Source organism: Drosophila simulans, chromosome 4 (assembly GCF_016746395.2).
Source record: "Drosophila simulans strain w501 chromosome 4, Prin_Dsim_3.1, whole genome shotgun sequence".
NCBI lineage: Eukaryota > Metazoa > Arthropoda > Insecta > Diptera > Drosophilidae > Drosophila > Drosophila simulans.
This window is the reverse complement of record NC_052524.2, coordinates 495,855-516,025: the sequence shown is the minus strand read 5'-3', so window position 1 is coordinate 516,025 and position 20,171 is coordinate 495,855. Positions and strand designations below refer to the sequence as shown.

The 20,171-nt window shown below is 32.8% G+C and overlaps 3 protein-coding genes across 11 annotated transcripts; 1 reads left to right on the top strand and 2 right to left on the bottom strand.

The window, feature by feature from the left end:
- Positions 1–458: 458 nt before the first annotated feature.
- Positions 459–8,568, bottom strand: LOC27208282. Of its 4 annotated transcripts, none has more exons than XM_039296108.2 (5): positions 8,507–8,568; positions 6,145–6,960; positions 4,920–5,230; positions 4,238–4,861; positions 459–3,562 (listed from the first exon to the last, which is right to left on the bottom strand). In XM_039296108.2, exons 2-5 carry the CDS (start codon positions 6,822–6,824, stop codon positions 3,219–3,221), a joined length of 1,959 nt encoding a protein of 652 aa, XP_039152042.1. In that variant the 5' UTR covers positions 6,825–6,960; positions 8,507–8,568; the 3' UTR covers positions 459–3,218. The 4 variants fall into 4 exon arrangements, with proteins under 4 accessions (XP_039152042.1, XP_016037302.1, XP_016037304.1 ...); XM_016183872.3 differs by having other exon boundaries at positions 8,321–8,536; XM_016183874.3 differs by having other exon boundaries at positions 8,424–8,536.
- An 857-nt stretch (positions 8,569–9,425) lies between these two features.
- On the top strand, positions 9,426–11,904 carry LOC27209038 (NADH-ubiquinone oxidoreductase 49 kDa subunit). Its single transcript, XM_016184560.3, has 6 exons — positions 9,426–9,620; positions 9,714–9,838; positions 9,904–10,013; positions 10,071–10,272; positions 10,871–11,058; positions 11,114–11,904. The coding sequence occupies exons 1-6, from the start codon at positions 9,529–9,531 to the stop codon at positions 11,801–11,803; spliced, it is 1,407 nt and encodes a 468-aa protein (XP_016037300.1). The 5' UTR covers positions 9,426–9,528; the 3' UTR covers positions 11,804–11,904.
- Positions 11,905–12,869: 965 nt separating this feature from the next.
- LOC27207985 (transcriptional activator protein Pur-beta) lies at positions 12,870–20,112 on the bottom strand. Of its 6 annotated transcripts, XM_039296118.2 has the most exons (11): positions 19,927–20,086; positions 19,796–19,871; positions 18,299–18,424; positions 17,771–17,976; positions 17,656–17,718; positions 17,484–17,596; positions 17,242–17,344; positions 15,351–15,469; positions 15,169–15,290; positions 14,543–14,651; positions 12,870–14,464 (listed from the first exon to the last, which is right to left on the bottom strand). In XM_039296118.2, exons 4-11 carry the CDS (start codon positions 17,811–17,813, stop codon positions 14,309–14,311), a joined length of 828 nt encoding a protein of 275 aa, XP_039152052.1. In that variant the 5' UTR covers positions 17,814–17,976; positions 18,299–18,424; positions 19,796–19,871; positions 19,927–20,086; the 3' UTR covers positions 12,870–14,308. The 6 variants fall into 6 exon arrangements, with proteins under 6 accessions (XP_039152052.1, XP_016037296.1, XP_016037295.1 ...); XM_016183616.3 differs by lacking the exon at positions 18,299–18,424 and having other exon boundaries at positions 19,927–20,089; XM_016183615.3 differs by lacking the exon at positions 18,299–18,424 and having other exon boundaries at positions 14,543–14,648; positions 19,927–20,089.
- Between the last annotated feature and the right edge of the window lie 59 nt (positions 20,113–20,171).

Below are 20,171 nucleotides of genomic sequence, written 5' to 3'. Positions count from 1 at the left end.
GGTTATCGTTTCCCACTCTTAAAAATAATTTATCTCGTTCCCACCCTTAAAAATAATTATTTTCCTTTGCCGAAATAATTTATTTTTAAGAATGGCCAAACGATCAATTTTATTTTTAAAGCGTTTGCATCCCTTTGTTTTTAAAGATGTGGATTACTGTTTATGGTTTACTGTTTAAATCGCGATAGTTTCTCAATATGCTGTCAATTTGTCGGTTTTTTATCTGCCCTAATTTAGGGGTCACCAATGCGAGAATTGTAGTCCCCCGCTGATATGAATAGAAGAATAAATAATAAGTAGAATAAATAAACAAATTGCAGTTGAAAGATAATTGGAGGTGCGGAAGATTTAGAGGTGCAAGGGTATAAAAGTATTCACTTTTGGTTTTTGCTTGGTACCTACAAACTTTCATTTTAAGAACATTACCAAATTTGCGGTATTTTAAACTTATATGTATGTACGTTGATTCAAATTTTTTTATTTTTATTAATATAATTAATCATCTGCTTGCCACATCTTCATTAATATCTTGGCTATTTTTTATGCTCACACAGTTTTTTTTTCATATGCACTTATGTTACTCCTTAATATATGTATATACATATATATATATATATATATATGGTTGCAGTGTAAGAATTTTTTATTCGATATTCTTTTTTTATTATCAAATCATTCGTTAATCAATCGGCATGTATGTTTTTGAAAAATTATGTTTACAATTAATTTGTGCATCGTCATTGCGTTCTAAAAACGGAAACAAGAATTTAGATGTATGCTCTTTTTGCTCTTTCAGAAGAGTCATATAAATCAAAACAAAACGACCAGCTGCTTAATATATTCAGTTCAAACACTAATTCAGAATACAAATACTTAATTGGGTTTTTGTTCTGCATGCACCGCTTACAAAAAACTAATTACGAGAAAGTTTTGGTCATGAAAAAACTTTCAGTAGCCCTAATGGTGATGATGGTGTGGTCGGTGTGTTAAAATGAAATCCTTCCTTAAGAAACGAACGAAGGTATGTAGGCGTTAAGAAAATAGTATTAAAAATCTTCAATTCTGTCCTCTGGTCAAAAATATGCTGATAAAGAATGTATGAAATATTGGATTTTATTTTTTGTTTATCCACGTCCTTTACATTTTTAGAATGCTGCTCGCTTATAATTCTTTATTTATGCAATCTGTGCTGAATGATTATGTGTTATCCTAACGATTCTTTATATTATTCTGACTCTTGAATTATTATGATGATAGTTACGGTTCTATTGAATGAATCTAAGTATGTTGTATGGGATGTTCCTTGTAAGTATGATATTAAGTAATTGATTAAGTAACAAGTACGGTCCGCATTAATATAATCCTGCCAAAGTAATAACAGCCTGTAATTCTAAAAAACAAATTTCGTCGCTTTAAAGGCTTTTAATACATTGACAGAAAATGTTGGATACAGGTCTAAGTAGAGCAATGCATATTTTTAAGGTATTCACTCATAGAATTGGACTGAATCTAGATTTCGGTTTCCACCGTTGGATCGTAATAAATTCGGTTTAGTGTTCAGGTTAGCTGTGGCAGTATAAGAATATAGTTGCCCGAAAATTAATCAAAATTTCATGGAGTTTAAGAAACTTGTGTTTTTAATGCTATATTGCAGTAAAGAAACCAAAAGGCTACACAAAATAAGCGAAACAGGACAAACACGACGAAGTTTACACGTACTTGCACAATATGGATGTTACTTTTCAAATTAGTCGCGACAAAAACACAGTTTTACAACACACCCCACCGATAAAATATGTTAATTCTGCCTATCTTCAATTATAATTTGTAAATAGTGAACTCGCTGTGGCAAATTATTTTAACCACATGTTTATACGAGAAAATTATACCCACGCCCTAAATAATTAAATTGTTTACTATATATAGACTATGTATATAAATTTTAACCTTTTTTCACATAAAGGTAGCACAAGATGCCTCAATATATATTTCATAATTTACGATTTTTTAATAATTCTTATTTTTTGATATATTTAAATTTTTAGTTATTTAAATTTACAAAGTTTATAACGTTTCACCTAATCATTTCTTGTATATAAGTATGTGAATGCTATATGTATATACATATATATTTTATTAAAGGTAAAGAATCACTTCTCTATACTGCTTGGTTCATTTACAAAATAAAATTGTATTATTGTAAGGAAAACAAAAATAAAACAAAACAAAAAAGAACATAAAACTTATAGTTGAGTTCTTTAAATTTCACCTTTACCATATTCAAAATACCTACCATGATTTTAAATACATGAATGCATACTAAACACATACATAAGTTTCATTTCATCTTATACAATTACAATACTAATGCGTGGCAATCCGCATGCAATATAATGTCTTTAAATTACTAATGTTTTATTTACTACGTGTTTTTTAGTCAGCGATGCTAATTAATTTCAGTCGAAATATCCTTCGTACAGGATAACTAGTTTTCAAACAGTAATGGGGCTTGTAATGGGAAATTGTAATTAATTTAATCCATTAATCCATTCCAAAGCCATATGATTCTCTTGTAGTATATTTTAACTATACTCTTTGACATTTCCTTTAGTATGTCGGTAAGAAAAAAGAATTTCGGAATGATCATTTTAGCTACCAGAAGTGAAGTCAGGTAAAAATATAGCTGTAATGATTTTGTATTTGCTATATCAATTTACCATTTTTCGTTATAAATGGGAATATTTTATATTTCTGTCTCACGCATACAGCTATATAAGTATTTTCGGAAAACCAGAAGGACACAATAAAAGAGAGGACAGAAGACACAGTGGCTAGGCGGTGTCTAGTGGCCTTTCGCATTAATCTGTTTTATAATAGCATTCCTCTATCCTCTGTCTTTTCTTAAACAATATTAGTTAGATCTAGACCACTAAATCTAAGTTTTAATGTACTTGATATATTTAATTTTTTTACTTATTAATTCTATTTCACCTTTCTCCTTTCTTTCTGATCTATTATTTTAAATTGTGAGTCACAGTAACTCGTTCAATTGCAATTACACATCCAAATCATTTGATTCCAACCTCTCACACCCAATACTTTTATCACTGTTTATATAGCAATAGCCGGAGAAGAGTGACAAATAATTTTGTGTGATATTGTTATTCTTTGAAATAACGTTGAACATTGGAACACAAAATCGAATGTTCATTAAAAATTCACCGGTCATATTCAATAGTGCCGGCATTCTGGTCAAACATCCCGTTCATAGAAGTCGCGGTGATTTCAACCATTCCAGGACTATATCGCTGCACTGTGGTTTGCAACGTGCTTTGAATAAGATAATGAATGCCAAGAATCGCGATAGTGCTGACTAAAAGTGGTCCGTTTATCCAATATGAAGACAAATGGCAAGATTCAATAGATAGCAGTGGGAAAATTGATAAAATCCAGATCCATAAAGCGAAGATGTTACCATCCGATGTCGCTGCACCACTATTATATGTCAGCTCTTCATTTTTTACAACCTCGTTGGGATGTTTGTTGTAATGATGGTGGTCATCTGAAAATATTTAATATAAATATTAGAAATATAAACAATATGAAGAATATCTATTTTTAATCGAAAATGCAGTAAAGCAATTTAGTCGAATTTGATCTTGACTTAGATTCAGATTTAAGTCGCTATGAAAAATTTATACTGTGTATACACTTGATAAAATTTAAATAAAAATACTTTGAACCGAGGTATTTTATGTAAAGTGTTCAGTGTATCAGCTTTTTATGTGCTCTATGTGTTTCTCTATCTGTATCTTTTTTCTGATATTATAAATAGGTTATAGATTAACAAAAGAAATGATTAGGATTACTAGGCGATGCATTTCGTCTGCCTGTTCGTACTTATGAAAACGAAATCTCAGAAACTATAAACGCTAGAAAGTTGGAATTTTGCATGCAGATTCGATTAAAGACAGACAAAGAAAACAAAAAACCTTAAAATCTCGTTTGTATCTTTCTTAAGAATTAAAACAAAAGTATTTAAGTTAAAGTTTTTGTTTAAAAAAGCTTTGGAATCGAGAAAATGTTGGTTCTAAGTAGAAAATGTAACTTAGCATATAGGTAACTTATTTCCTTAAACTAAAACCAGCTTGAAGAAAGCGTACGCAAGGAGTAAAATTTTGCCTGTAAGCTTCAAAAGTTCGCTCCTTTTGTGGATTTCCCAGAGGCCATTACGTACCGTTTCCGTTAATATTACTGTTAGGATTACCCTTATGGGACGGATAGTTGTGTTGCGTAGGCACATTGTTTATCCGTATCCCAGTTTGGATGTGGTGATGTCCGGGATATGCTCCGTTTATTCCACCTCGCCCTGGTTGCAGCATATTAATGTTGCCATGAGCATGGCCAGGAGTTAATATTATTCCTCCACCACCGACAATTCCGGTTCCTACGGCATTAGTCCCTACATGATTGCCGATTATGTTTGGCTGGATTGGAATCCGATTAAACTGATCAATGTTTGAATTAATAGTAGTGGGTATGCCATTAAGATTGTTATTCCCGCTTAGTGGATTAATTGGCATTCCTGCTGACTGAGGTCCCCCTATAATTAGGCCTCCATTTATACCAATGTTGGTTCCAATAGCTATGTTATTGCCCTGGCTATTAACACGACTTTCATCATTATTCCCTATATTGACATTAATGGCTCCTCCGGTGTCTGTAACAGATTTAGAATTGCTTATCGCCGTGGTTTTGTTTTTGTCCTCTGGGCCACAACACACTTTAAAGACTACTTTCATGTTATTTGTAGAGCATCGACCTCCAATTCTTCGATATAAATCATCCTTAGATGAAGTTGCTAAATAAATAGTAAAAATTGTATTTTTTTTAAATAGGAGGAATGCAAAGGAACTCACAAATAAAGTAATAATCATTTCCAGGTAGGAACTCCAAGCCACCTGGCTGCGGTGTAAATGGCCGGAAAGTTATTGTAAAAAACATTAATTTCTGAGGTTTATCACATATAGCTATTACTCGCGGATCTGCATTTGTTATGCGACAAGTTTCATACTCCACTTTAGACACATTGTAAATTATGTATTTTTCAGTTTCGTTCTCAAAAGTCCCTGGCTCATATACGGGGCATATTATATGAACCTGATCGAACTCAAATGCAAGATTTCCTTTATTAACATCGATAATATGATCTGTGTTATCAATCCGAAATCTGTGGATATAAGAGTGTAATCAAATTATATTTTGTTTTGAGAAAGGGAGACAACGATTTTCAATAAATAAGTGCAAAACGAAATACAAAATTAGTGTCAATTAACGTGCAATACATTACACATAGTGACAATGAGCACTGAACGCACGCGTAGGGTTCAAGGAACTACATGTCATCTAGAGTTTTAGATTTGGAAAATGCTGCAGTAGTTCGCATATACTGAATTAAACAACAGTTTAGGAAAATGCTGAAGTTAACACTTTGAAAATGGGAAATTGGGTTGTATTTATCTGATCTAGACTTTACTGTTTAACGCCTTGGCTACGAAAACGTGGATTTTATTAATTTAGCGCAATCTTTTGTTTTTGGAGTTTGTGGTTCGATTTTGGAAACAACATTATCCTGACAAACTTAATGTCTCATTGCAATATGGGTGATATATATGATATGTTTATATCAAAAAAGAGAAAACCAGACAAAAAAAGTAGGCCATATACATGTGATTAACAAAAAAGTAAGTAAAAAGTAATCATGATTCTTAGGGATCAATGGAATCGCCCAATCATCGTCTGCACATTTTGCACAACAAATTATGACAATAATTATTCTATCGGAAATGTATCATTACTAATTGCTGGGAAAGTTTATAAAAGACCTGCATGTTTATACGCGACATTAAGGATTAATTTATAAATATATATGGCCAGCAGTCTAGTTATCAAAAAGAGAAATAACAAATCCCCTAAACGAATAGATAGTACTCCTCATACTACTAACTTAAAAACTAAAATATAAATTCGACAAGACATAGATGAACATAATACATTTGTAGAGAAAAAAACATCTACAATTTTTAACTTCAATAAAATTATAATACCTTCTGCGTGAGTATACCACTATATTTGTGTACTTACATACTGTTCGATGTGTTCCAATGCATGTAAAAAGTCTTGGCGCAACTAGACATGGTGGAGAGCAGAACCGTTTCCATACAAATTAAAGTGAGCAAAGTAACAAAGGATGTGGCACCAAACTTTGGAAATGGAATCATCATTTTGCATCTCATTGGCGATGGCTGAGGCGAAGATAACAGGCAGTCCCTGTTCTTAATCCTCTTTTTACCAACAAAATGCCGTGTTGCCTTTGATTCTATCCGTGCTTCCACCAGTGCTGATGAATGCTTCGCGGATGGTTGTCTTTTACTCGGAGAATAAAGCGGCTTGAGATTGTTAAAAGCTTGAAACTTGCTTTTGCTCTTAGACTTTCGATGCATAGCAGGTTGTTGTTTATTCGTTGTCGTAAGCGCCTTATGCCGAATTTTTGGGATACTCTCAATACTTCGTGGCACGTACAGCTTAATGCTTAAGGGTTTTCCAGAGTATAGCTGAACTTTATGTTTCTCCTTTTGTTTCTGATGCCAGTGAGTGTTGGAATTGGGGAAAGCTACTGGTGGATGTGAGTCTTCAAGCACTTTAGTGGTAGTTAAGCGCCTCTTACATGCCAACATGCTCCGACGTTGACAACTGTCATGAATCTTAGACTTTGACTGGGTCCAGGAAACAGTAAGACGCAGTTGCTTTGGTCGTTCTTGCATACCGCCAGCAATGCTTTCGATTTTAGATCGTTAGTAGCTTTCTTGCTAAATGCATACAATAAACCTCCGAAATAAGAATATGTTGACTGGCTACAGCTACATCCGTGTCATTCCACGCCAATGTGTCTTGCTCCATCTGCAACCAATAAAATAACTATTTTTACAACAAAACGCTGTAGCTATGTGTGAATTCTGGGCAATGCTCCCTTATATATCAATTAAAACACTCAAACTACAGTGTAACTTGTAACATGATTTTCTCACTTTGGACGGCATAGTTACGAAGCGCACCAACAGACTAAAGAGACTATGCGGTGTGGTTGGTTTCTTTACCCTTCAAAAGTATTCTTGTGAATGAGTAAGTTATATGTAGTGCGTTATAAATCAGGTGCAATATGATTTTTAATCACAATAGTTAAAAAATACAACTTTTGTATATAAAAATAGGAACATTCCGAAAAAATCAATTTGAAAAGGCCGTTAGATTATTGTTTCCATTTCATCTGTTATATATGTATAGTATACTTTTTGACGAAGTATAAGATAAATTGGAAGGGATACAACTAATTGACGACTTAGTTTTTACCTCTTCAAGGTTAAATTTTGATATTGAAAATGTTATTGATATAAGAAATACCTAGGGTTCACAGAAAATGTAACTCGACCTTTTTGAAGCGGAATTATTATTTTTAATTTATCTCGTCAAAAAGTTTACTAGACCTGTATCACAAATTAAGAAACAATAGAAAAAGAAAAAGTCTAAGACTGAAAGATCAGTTTGCGTCGCGTTCGGCAGCAGTCAGCGAAATAAGCAGGTGTTAATGCTGATCAAGAATATTTATATTTACTATAGTATATATATACTATATACTACCGCCACCTGAGAGATTACGAGATTTTTAAAAGTACTTCATTAACTTTTAAAACGCCGAATTGATTTGATTCGACTCTGACTGATAAAAAATACTTATTTAACAAGGCCAGTAAACAAATTATCAATTTATATTGTGATGCTAATCATTAATATATGTACATATGTACATTTCCGATACAAATAGGGTTGGTAATGGCTTGGCAAAGTTTTAATATATTTATTAACATGCATAGTCATAAACAATCAACGTGACATAATATCAACAATATATAGCGGATCGGCAGTCTTGACATTCACTTTATAACGGAACAATCATATTTCTTAAAAATTATGTGTTCAAGTGATAAAACATCACAATAGCATTATACAATTACATATGTATGTATACACCAAAAGACTTTTCTGTATACATACACAGTGACGACACACTCCCCGAGGAGACAGAATAAACTCTATATATACACAGACATTTTACTCTCGGGGAAGCATTCTTATTTGATCCGATTAACAATCCGGGACAAATATCTTGGTATAACGATAGTTGACAAATAGAAACTCAAACATATATGTATATGAACAAAACACCGTCTTCCTTTTTCTGGTACATCTATTTCAAAATTACATTTTCACATGATTAAAAATGGTTCCAAACAGGTTTTTGTCTGAAGAGAAATACTCGAAAGCAGCTCATTTAAATTAGTTTTTTCTACACTTGGACTACATACAAGAATTATTTATATAAATACTGTAGAGCTAGAGCTATTATAAAAAAAACTTGTTTAGAGCTGGAACAAAAGACGATGTTTACTTTAACTGTCGATGTATGAAGAAACTTAAGCGCATCGATAGTTTTACAAATCAATCGATAGCGATTTTTATACTAAGGCCCGTATCACCTTATGATATAAGTTAAATGGTTTGGTTTGTAATTTTATAAGAGATGTCTGAAAATTTAAATTAGTTACAATTGAGAAACTGATCAATTGGAATATAATTTTAAATTTAAAATATGATAATTTCTACTATAAGTAATGTCCACTGTAAAAAAATACTATATTGACTGATAACGCCATATATATTATGTAAAGATTTCATTTATAATTTGTTGTAACAGGACCATTATGCAGTTTCCTAGTGGATTTTTTAGCTAGGCTTAAACCTTATTTGATGTTTTACGAATAATTTTATTATTCTTAAAATTTATCTTTTACCCGTGGAACGTATATTGATTAGTGTCAGACGTTTGGAACCTAGTGAAAGAGTTAAAATTTTAAAGTAAATAAATTTTTTTTTAGTATTAAGAGCCAGTAAGCATCCCCTTCTGTCCGACCATCCGTTTTTACGTAAACTATCTCTTAGCACCAAAGGCATCTCTTTTGACGGCATAAAATGTCGGCTTAAGTTTGAATCGGACGAAAAGTCCAGAAATCAATTGTTATAGAAATGAAATAGTTTCGTTGTTTTTAATCATAATATGTTCACATTAGCTCTTCACAATTTTTTTTGTACATAATTACTACTAAGATAGTATAGTATAGTCTTTCTATTGTGCTCCATAAACGTAGAAATAAAAACTTGGGAAAAAGAGCAAGAGCAGATAAAAAAGTGTGTAATATATATTAAGGAATTTATGCGTTTTGCTTTTAAGCATGAAGCAACAACCTGCGATATATTAGTGGTGTAAATAGTATATAAGCTGCACTGGATTCGGTGGTTAAAGTAATGTTCGATATTTTTGTATAGAATTCCGATTGCGGATAACTATTTGGTTGTATTAGATTCCTGAATTGTCAACTTAGAAACATAAATAGAGGAATTTTGAGTTTCAGGATGGCCAATATTATGAGAAGAACGTTGGTTCCCGGACTTTCACACTTGAGGCTGCGGCCACAACTTATTGCAGCTGGATCGGCCGCGTTAACGTAAATATTGAATGCTTACATAATTCGAATATATCACTTATTTTTGTACTGTGCATATCACATACCGGGTCCAATTGGAAACTCGGTGTTCAGTTCTCAGGAGACGCGACGGGGAGCTGCCAAGTGGTATCCAGATCCTGAGTTCATGAAGCAGTTTAGCGGTCCGGTGATGTATCCAGATGAGGTCACATCACTCTGGAGAGTGCCACCATGGAATAGTTAGTTGGTAACCTAATCTCAAGTTGCCCCTTGAACTAATCGCTTGATTTACCTGCTCTATTAGGCAAAGTAACGCCTGTCGAAAAGTCGGTGCGTAATCTGACCTTGAACTTCGGCCCACAACATCCCGCCGCCCACGGAGTCCTTCGTCTTGTGCTGGAGCTGGATGGAGAGGTTTAAGCTGTTAATCGACCACAGGCCTTGCGTAAATTAAAACCTCTGTTATTGCAGACCGTTATGCGTGCCGATCCGCATATTGGGCTGCTGCACCGTGGGACCGAAAAGCTCATAGAGTACAAGACATACACCCAGGCATTGCCGTATTTTGACCGGCTGGACTATGTCTCGATGATGTGCAACGAGCAATGCTACTCTCTGGCTGTAGAAAAGCTCCTTAATATTGATGTGCCTCTCCGTGCTAAGTACATTCGAAGTAAGAATACAAATTAATTTTCTCTTGCTCTAGTCTTTGTAGTCATTAAGATTTCAATAGTTTCGTTTATTTAATATATGTATATATATTATAATTTAGCATTGTCCCCATCGCCATAAATCTTGCGCAACAAAATCTTTTTAAAAGTTTTAATTATTAATTGGATTGGTTTGATTAGATTACTTATAAAAATGATTTTAATCTCAAATTCAAGATAGAATGTTAACGTAAAAAAGTGAGATGAAAAAGTTATCACTTTTTTTAGCACTAAAAATTGTTTTTCTTTTACAAAAATAAATTAAAACGTGTAGTTCTTGCCTCTAAAACCATGTAACATACATATTTTGAAGCTTGACAAATGAGCCAAGATATGAGGGGAAGTTAATTATAAAAGAATAATAAATTCTACTCTTTTCTGGTAAAACTGACTTGTATGACTAATTACGGTCGTATCGAAGTTAAGATCGTCAGACCGCTTGCCGATTTTTATCCAGACAAATTTAACTTAATAGAAAGGAATTTTTTTGTCACCACTCTTCACCCTACACTAAAATTATAAATTTGTAATCATTTTGTGAAATTGTTATTTTTTGCGCAGCTCTCTTTGCCGAGATTACTCGTATTCTCAATCACATTATGGCCGTCGGAACACATGCCTTAGATGTTGGTGCTCTAACGCCATTTTTTTGGCTATTCGAGGAGCGGGAGAAAATGATGGAATTCTATGAGCGAGTTTCTGGAGCCCGGATGCATGCTGCCTACATACGTCCTGGTGGAGTGTCATTGGTAATGCATTCAAAATAATATTGAAAAATAATATAATTTTCTTACTGTATCTCAGGATATGCCTCTTGGTCTTATGGACGATATCTATGAGTTTGCATCAAAGTTTTCCGAGCGATTGGACGAAGTGGAGGATGTGTTAACTACAAATCGAATCTGGGTGCAGCGGACCGAGGACATTGGGATCGTAACTGCAGATGAAGCTTTGAACTATGGCTTCAGTGGAGTTATGTTGCGTGGATCTGGCATAAAATGGGATCTTCGAAAGCAGCAGCCGTACGATGCCTATCATTTGGTAAACTTTGATGTCCCCATCGGCACCAAAGGAGACTGCTATGACCGATATCTTTGTCGGGTCGAGGAAATGCGCCAGTCATTACGAATTATTGATCAATGCCTAAACCAAATGCCTGCTGGAGAAATTAAAACGGACGATGCCAAGGTGGCGCCTCCGTCACGGTCCGAAATGAAGACATCCATGGAGGCACTTATTCACCACTTTAAGTTGTTTACCCAAGGATATCAAGTTCCACCCGGGGCAACATACACGGCAATAGAGGCTCCGAAGGGCGAGTTTGGAGTTTACCTTATATCAGATGGGTCCAGTCGTCCATACCGCTGTAAAATCAAAGCTCCAGGGTTTGCTCACTTGGCAGCTTTAGAGAAGATTGGAAAGCAGCACATGCTAGCCGACGTCGTTGCAATAATTGGAACTTTGGATGTCGTATTTGGGGAGATAGACCGTTAGTTGTTTTTAAAGAATGTGTGCCCTTCTCTGTACGAAACTGCTTGTAAGGATATAAAATAATATAAATACGTTCAGAATAAAATAAATTATTTGCTTTTCAATTACTTGTAAAGTTGGTAAGAGGTTAAAAGAAGTTTTTCCGCTGTTATCGTTATCTCGGGAACTAAAAGCATTAAATTATCACAAAGCATGCATATTCTAGTAACGCCAATGCTAGTGCTAAGACCCAAACCCATGAACATTTTTAAAAAATGTTTGATGAAAATATGATAAAATATACCCAAAAAATAAATGATGAATATATTGTAGTAGACATTTTAAAATTGGGGCTTATAGGTATGTTAGGGAATAACATAACCCACAACAATGATTGAAAATACAATGATTGCATATACCGCCTTATTCGTTTCGACACTCCGTTTTAAACTTTGCAAAATTTTCTGTTCTGTTCTGTTCTACCACTATTAAAAAAAACCTGCTAGCCTAGCGAGAAAGCAGCTATAACTAGCTAAATTTTCTACTCCTATTACTTCAGGAACAGAATACTATATCGTATATACATATGTCATTGAATAGTGTTCAAATACTATCGACGCTTTTAAACGAATTGTGTAAATAGAAAAAATAAAAAAACGTGTTACCAACACCAAACTATCACCAGGTTTAATATGAAATGCTTGAGTGGGCAAATACATTTTTTGCTACAGCGTGTATTTTTTTAGTCGTACATATTATATTAATATATATTAGTACATATTAAGTACTTAAAATCACCAAAAATAAGTCAAAGCGAAAAACGGAGTTTTTTAGCATAAACCGAAAAATATAGAAATTTCTGTCTCCTTTTTCAATTTTACGAATTTAATAAACAATATTGAATTCTAATGATCCCATTTTTCGACTCTAAATTAGCTGCTAGAAAAAATAACAAGCCAATAAATTTCTGTCTTCGAATAAAGGTCAGTACTGGAATCGATCGGGTTATCTTAGCAGATTTTTTATACAGCGGCATTCGAACACTCTTGGTCCGACTATGCAAGTTTAAAATAACATCCAAAATGCTAAATTTGTTAAAATTCAACTTTATTTCCATGTTATATTCACAAAACTCTTACAATACTTGTATTTTTGCAAACAACATTTAAGTTAACTACATATTATGTTGAATCTCTGTAACATCTTGCTGCTTACATTTGCACGATAATTATAAAGATTTTGTGTTTATAGTCTGATTAATATCGACTCTAGTATGGAAATTTGTAGGAATTTCGGATGCTTTAGTTTAAATAGAATTATAGTAAATTAAATTATATTTTTATTTCATCTAATGAACTGGCTTTCGATTAAATGAATAAAATCATAAATTTATTTGCGAATACATTTTTTTTTCTCTCTTTAGTGAACCCAAAATCCTGATAAATTTCAATACTAAATAATTAGTACAGCTAATTTATTACTTAGCATACCCAATTTGTACACGATATTCCTTAATGGAAATTTATCCGGTATGTGCTTGTGTTGCGCTTCCGATTTATGTTGTTATTTTGCTATGCATGTTCATCGTACTTAGTAAGTTTTTATTCTACGTGATCACATGAAACTTTTGTTTTAAAAACGAGTTTAGGAGTTACTTTAATTTGTATTATTATATATATAACATATTATTTCTAGAATCTTTAACAATTTTTTAAACTTGTCAAAGATATTTCAAATTACATTAACATTAATTAATTATGGCATAACCCATAAACTTTAGGAATACATTTAATGAGAATTATGACTTTAGTGACACAAATTATCAATTTCAAATCGAAATTTCTATATATATTTAAATTTACAACAGAAATGGCACTACTTAAAATAATATTAAATAATATTCAACCGAAAGTGATTATTATTATTCGAAACTTGCAAAACATAGATTGTTATCGTTAACTCTTCATTATTAGTAGATCTCCGCTAACGTAACGTAACGTATTGAACCATAGAGATTCATTATTTTTGTTAGGAAATTAATTTTGTTGTTAATTTCAGGTTAATTAACGTTGTGTCAAACAGATTAATCGATTGATATGAATATTTTGTGAGTTCCGAAAACAATTAAAACAGTCAATACAGGAACACGGCTTTCTATTTTCACTTGTAAGACAAATCAAACAAGTCAAAGAATAAATTAAATTTTCTTGCACTAAGTACAAGCTAAACAGTCAGCCAAAAGAGGACATTTAGAATTCAAAATGATTTTAGGATTTAATTTTCTCTAAAGTAACTCTAACTAATTTATGTTTTTTTATTACAAAATAGAAATTAGAAATATAGAATACTAAAACATATTTGGCTAAATGCTAGAAATAAATATATTTGCGTGTCATTAAGGTTAATTAGTATGATTTTGAATTTAGCCATGTCAAACATTACAAGCTTTACATATTGGTTGGTCAATCGCCATTAAAAATTTTATTTTTCGCGCCTTCTTATATGACTTAGTAAATCACGGTATGTTGTTTATTTAAGACTATTTGAAGATGTAGGTAAGTTAATTTCGGCAGTAATTGAGTCGGACGATTTTTTCATTTTCTCGCAATAATCATTAAAAATATCTCGAAAGCGAATCCAACATTTCTCCGGAATAGTTATCGAAGTCCGGAAGTTATTTTTCACCTTGAAGTTTTAAAATACAAATAAATAATACAATACATCCGAATGCTGTATATAAATATATAAATATTTTGGTTATACTTCGCTTATCCGCATGTACACTCCTCGATTATTTTGCCCGATATCAAAATAAAAATTTTTATTATCCACCTTCATGTGTCGCTCTTCCGGTAAATCTCCTTTAAACCTGCTGAAGAAAAGAGTAACAAGAAAAGAGTAACAATTAGTATTTGGGAAAATGGCAGAACAGTATTAATCTCCTTAGAATCTAACTATCCATAGCGCTCTTATTAGCTGTGTAAAGGGTGAAGAAATCGGACAAACCATTCTTTAGAATTTTTTAATTCCTGATATACCTGATAAAGTTCGACTGTTTTTCGCCTTACGTAAACAGTCAAATATCATAACAATTCCTGTGCCGATTTTTGTTTAAGACAATTTTTGTGGCGTCCACATTTTCCAGACGAAAATTTTAGCCAAAGTAAATCTTAAAATATCCCTTATCTACTACTCCTATGTTCTGATTTCGACAAAAAAAGGTTTATTTTAACTATTTGCTTATCTGTATGCCCGCTATTGGCGTCCGAAATGGCAAACAGCTAAAAGGTTTTTTTCTCGAAATCGCTCCCAAATGGACAACTTTTGTTCCAGATTCTAATTTTTTTTTTTTGCATTGTGTTATGGATATATATTTAAATATACTTTACCCTCCATCATTAGCTCCAAACTCTTCTAACAAATCTGTAAGAGCGTCACGAAACTCGATCATTCCTTGAGCCGGTAAAGCGATTTGGGATCTAGGCCCCCCTCTGGTTATCGTTTGCGATACCTAAAAAAGAATCAGTTTATAACATTATACAAAGCAGAAATGTAACTGTTATAATTTTACCCGTAAAAATCGGCCACGCGCATTTTCCTTTAAGTCCAAGTAATACCTTCTGTAATCTTTTATCATCATTTCAGATTTAAGTTTACCATCTTCCGGTAAATTGTCGGTGTTTGGTGGACCTGTGTATTATCCAAAAATTCTTAGCCAACATATGTATTTATCAAATCATCCAACACTGCTGAAAAATCTATATTTTTACCCATAACGTAAAAAGCCATAGCTCTTTTTCGAAATCAAGAATTCGATAATCTTTTGCAAATTATGTTTGTATGTTTGTATGTTTGTTTGTCTGTTTGTACCAAAACGATATTTTGGTGTCTATTAGGGTGCCACAGAAAACATAGAATAAACATAAAGCACTACTAATCTAAGTTTTTTATAATTTTTTTATGGGGAAACTTGTATGAAATTAAGTTTAATGCTAAGTTAAAAAATTAAGCATTGCACATCAAAACACTGGTTGAGTTCCTGTGGAATGAAAACACATGAATACCAAATCGTTATGATGACAGGACAAAATGGAACTTAATAAAAAAAAAGATGAGACATCTCAACCCTTTGGAAAGTCCGCTATTCAAAGCGGTAGTTGTTATTAAAACTGTTTTTCAAACATTTTAAAGAATAGATACGATACCTATTATTGATAAATATGATCGATCGACTGTATAAATGGATAAGATTATCTTTCATCTAAGATACTTTCGCTGGATCTACACAATTGCTAACAGTCATGCTAAGGATAATGTTGCCAATTTTGTGCGAAGTTGTTGCGATTCACATTTGAATAGATATTTAATAGTTGAAAAAAAGTTTTCTGTCTGATGCTGGAGATGACAAGTCACTTTAAACGCAATTTAAATGTAAACTTTATTCTTTAGCTAGCTTTCAATAAAATAATAGCGGAATTATTTCCCGCTGGATTCTGTGGTACCACTGTATATATACGGCATATACGTATACCACCATATACCACTGTATATATACGACATGATTACGATAAATTGTAAGTTTCCTACGCAAGTTGCAGTTAACCCCTGGCGACATGTGAAACATGTCATTATGATGTCATTTCGAAATTCGAAACACGCTTTAAATGTTAATATAACAAAATACCGCCAGCCTAAAAATTATGGATGAAAAACGAAATGTTACGCTCTTTTACTTCACAAGTTAATTTTACAAAAGTGATTATAACGAATTAATAGTTTAGTCTCTAAAATTAGTTTAACATAATTTATTTGTCAACAAAGGTAGTATTTTTACAAATGCAGAACAACTAATACTGTCTCATGAGCTATAAAAAATAAATATTTTTGATCAGGATCACTATTGTTTTATTATTATACAACATTTATTTAGCTATTGTAAGTGCGAATCAAATGAAAGTGTGTAAGCCCCAAAGCTAGTCTGGTAAATAGTCTACTTAAGAGATTGAACACGAGGTGATATTTCTTGCTTGAACTTTTTTTTAATAACTTTTAATGGGAAATGAAGCGTGGGTCCTTCTTGGTCACCTAGTGATTCTGTGTATGTACTTTTTATATATGTACACATATACACTCTATCAAACCTAGAACGCAACCTTATACGCAAGAAGTAAACCTTAAATCTGTTTGAATGGGTCTGGTAGGACCGCTGACTGAAATAAATTCAGAGACATTCGAACTTGCATGCGATATTTTGAATGTATACATATATGTTAACACTTATAACTTGCTGTTATTTTTAATGAATGTATTGAAAACTTGTATTCTACAAGCAGTGGGTTTAACTAACAGACTTTTAAAAATACAAAAACCATTTAAAATAAATGAAATAGTAAAGTTTTCGTATATAAAATAATATTGATTAAAGTGAACAATATACAATAGAACAGTATATACATACATACCTAGAGAAGCATAGTAATCGCTAAATGAGGACAAATGATCACGAAATTCGGCTGCAGTTGAAAGAGCCAAGTAAATTTGACTACGTCTACCATCAGCGCCAATCTGAAATTTATAAATCTGTTATACATAACATTCCACCGTTGTGAATTTTACAAAAAGGTGCTATTATAAAAATCAAATCAAAGCTTTTCTTTTCGATATAAAATAGAACTGATAACAAAATTCTTGTCGGATGATTTACCTCTGCAACCTTTATAAAACGGCCTCTTCTATTTTGTTTTACATCCAAATAAAATCGTTTAGATTGTATTTGCAACATTTTCGTAGCCAATTCCTGTTCGACGCCGCTTCCTCCTGAAGGGAATTTGGATATTATAAATTATGTATGTACATACATATGTTGAATTTTTTACCTTTTGCAGAAGAATCGAAGTCGTTCCTACTTGAGGAACCCTCCATATTTGCAACATTATATTCTAGAATTTGGAAGTTATTATCAACATATTTATTGATATGCGGCTTACTTACTTGATCCTGAGATGCCATCATCTCCACTTCCCAGATCGGACATTACGAGACCACCTATTTATAAAATCTCGAAGCTTGATAAATAGTTACGCTTCGTTCCTTTTCAGCCGCGCACGTTTAATGTTACACTACACTTGTGCATCAACACGACAGCATATGGCTAAAAGTATAACCATTCATTTTGTCCGCTGAACAACATTCTCCTGCTTTAAATATATTACGAAATAAATGGTTTTTAGATATTATCTAAGAAAAATGCTAAGAAGTGAAACACAATTTGTTTGCAATACGTATAATAGATTATTTCAGCAAAGGTACTATATAGAACGAAAATTTTCCGTTAGATAATTATGATTAATATCGTAGAGTAGCACCACAACAGCTGTAACGGTGCTTCTTTCATTTTCTTATATGTATTTGTTTTTGTTTGTAAGTACCTTTAATATCTAAATCATATGAGTTAATTTCGTAGGATTTAGTTGTTATAACTACAAATAATAACCTAAAAATCTTAGCTATAGTACCTACCTTATACTGCGGAAGCTAATTTTTATATATTTAAATATACCGTCCTGCCAAAACATATCACAGTGGACGAAAGTCCTCGTGGTGACGTTGTGCAGCAGGATAGTGGTCAAAGGCGGCAACTATATACTATAAAATGCAAATGCACATGCAAAAACTTAGGGGTTTGCATCCAAGATATGTGTATATGGCTCAGAAGAGAAACGGTGAAAGTGAAAATACTCTTTTAAAGTTTAGACTTATTGTGCTGTTATCTAAATTTAAAAACCGCGTTCCAAAAACGACACTTCAAAAGAAAATGCATGAGAGGACAACGAAATATAATGATAAATAGTGCCGAATGACTATACTTCAGATATAATAATTTCTTAGTTGAATATAAAATCATTTTTCCTTATAAAAGTACAAATCGTAATTTTTGTATTTTTTTCGTTCTTGTTCGATTGTCAGAAGTTAATACCTCGTTAGGAGTTGTTTTTGTTTGATCCAGTTTTAACGCCAAGATCTAAAGAGTTACAAATATACATGTATGTATGTTCATACATATGTATATATTCTTGTTCAGGATGGCATGAATTGGTGTAATTTTTATTTATTTATTTTGAATTTTTTTGATTTTATTCACTTTTAGTTTGAATTGGTTATTTTTTTACCAAACAGTATTAAGTTAAATAATAAGAAGAATCCATATAAACATGTGTAAATAATTAAAGTAATAGGAAGTAACGTACATATAAATGTATATGCATATGTACACACATATACACTTTGAACATGTCTACTTTTACCAAACTGCTAATAATGTTCTTATACACATACATACATTATTTATGTATTATTCTTTCAAGGCATTATATTTATCTGGCAATAAATTATGTGTAATTCCCTGTGCTGACAAACAATGAATTGAACTACCAGTCTACGAATTCATAAATTTTTATAAACAAACTAATATCCCGTTGAGTACAGGAATTAGGTGTTTACATTGCATGTGTACGTGTTTGACATGTATCAGCTGTTCACCCATCGCATTCGTTGAATTGATTTGACTACCCAAGAAAACAGTTTCAAGGTTTTTGCATGTGTACACATATATGTATGTATTCAACTACGGGTAAAACCATTTTACACACACAATTTTAACTTAGCAAGCTGATTTTTGTATACATATTCATCTGATCCGCGCGAATACGGGAACTCAATCTTGAATTCAACATTGCCATAAGACAGTTTATGTAATTAATTGGGAAAATGTGCACCAAATACGAAGGGTGGGAACGTTTTAGATGGAGCTTTAAAAAGTACACATACATATTAGCAAAGCACAATTCAAAATATAAGTGCTCAGAATGCAATGCTAGAGCCAACTGCAAATAAATGGAGGAGCCTTATACTGTTCCTTAAACGCATTCCTGACTCATTACTGCAACACTGCGTATTTTCACTCTAGCACTTAAGTGCTTGAACTCAAGTCCAAGAAAAAAATAATAAAATACGTACAACATCGACACACAAACGCACTGCCCCTTACGAATGACATCGGCACTCCCTTATTTTATTTGTTCGTCGGGTAAAACTGAAAATTCGTAGGTTGAAACGGAGGGGAATGAAGCCCAAAAGAACTGAAATACCTTAACGCCTTTGCAGGAAGACTTATGCAAATCCGAGTTTTTGAGTGTTTCGAGTCACAGCGAAGGCTTGAGCATGTTGTACAGTCAATGTTTATGTGTAGATTGAGTAAAATGGCCTAGTTTGATTTGAATGACTGACTATCCATCCAAAAGGAACGCTCGATCTATGTACGTGTAGAATCCGGCAGAACGCGTTAGGGCATTTCTCGGAGCTCCGTTGAGAGCACGTAACGAAAGACAACGTA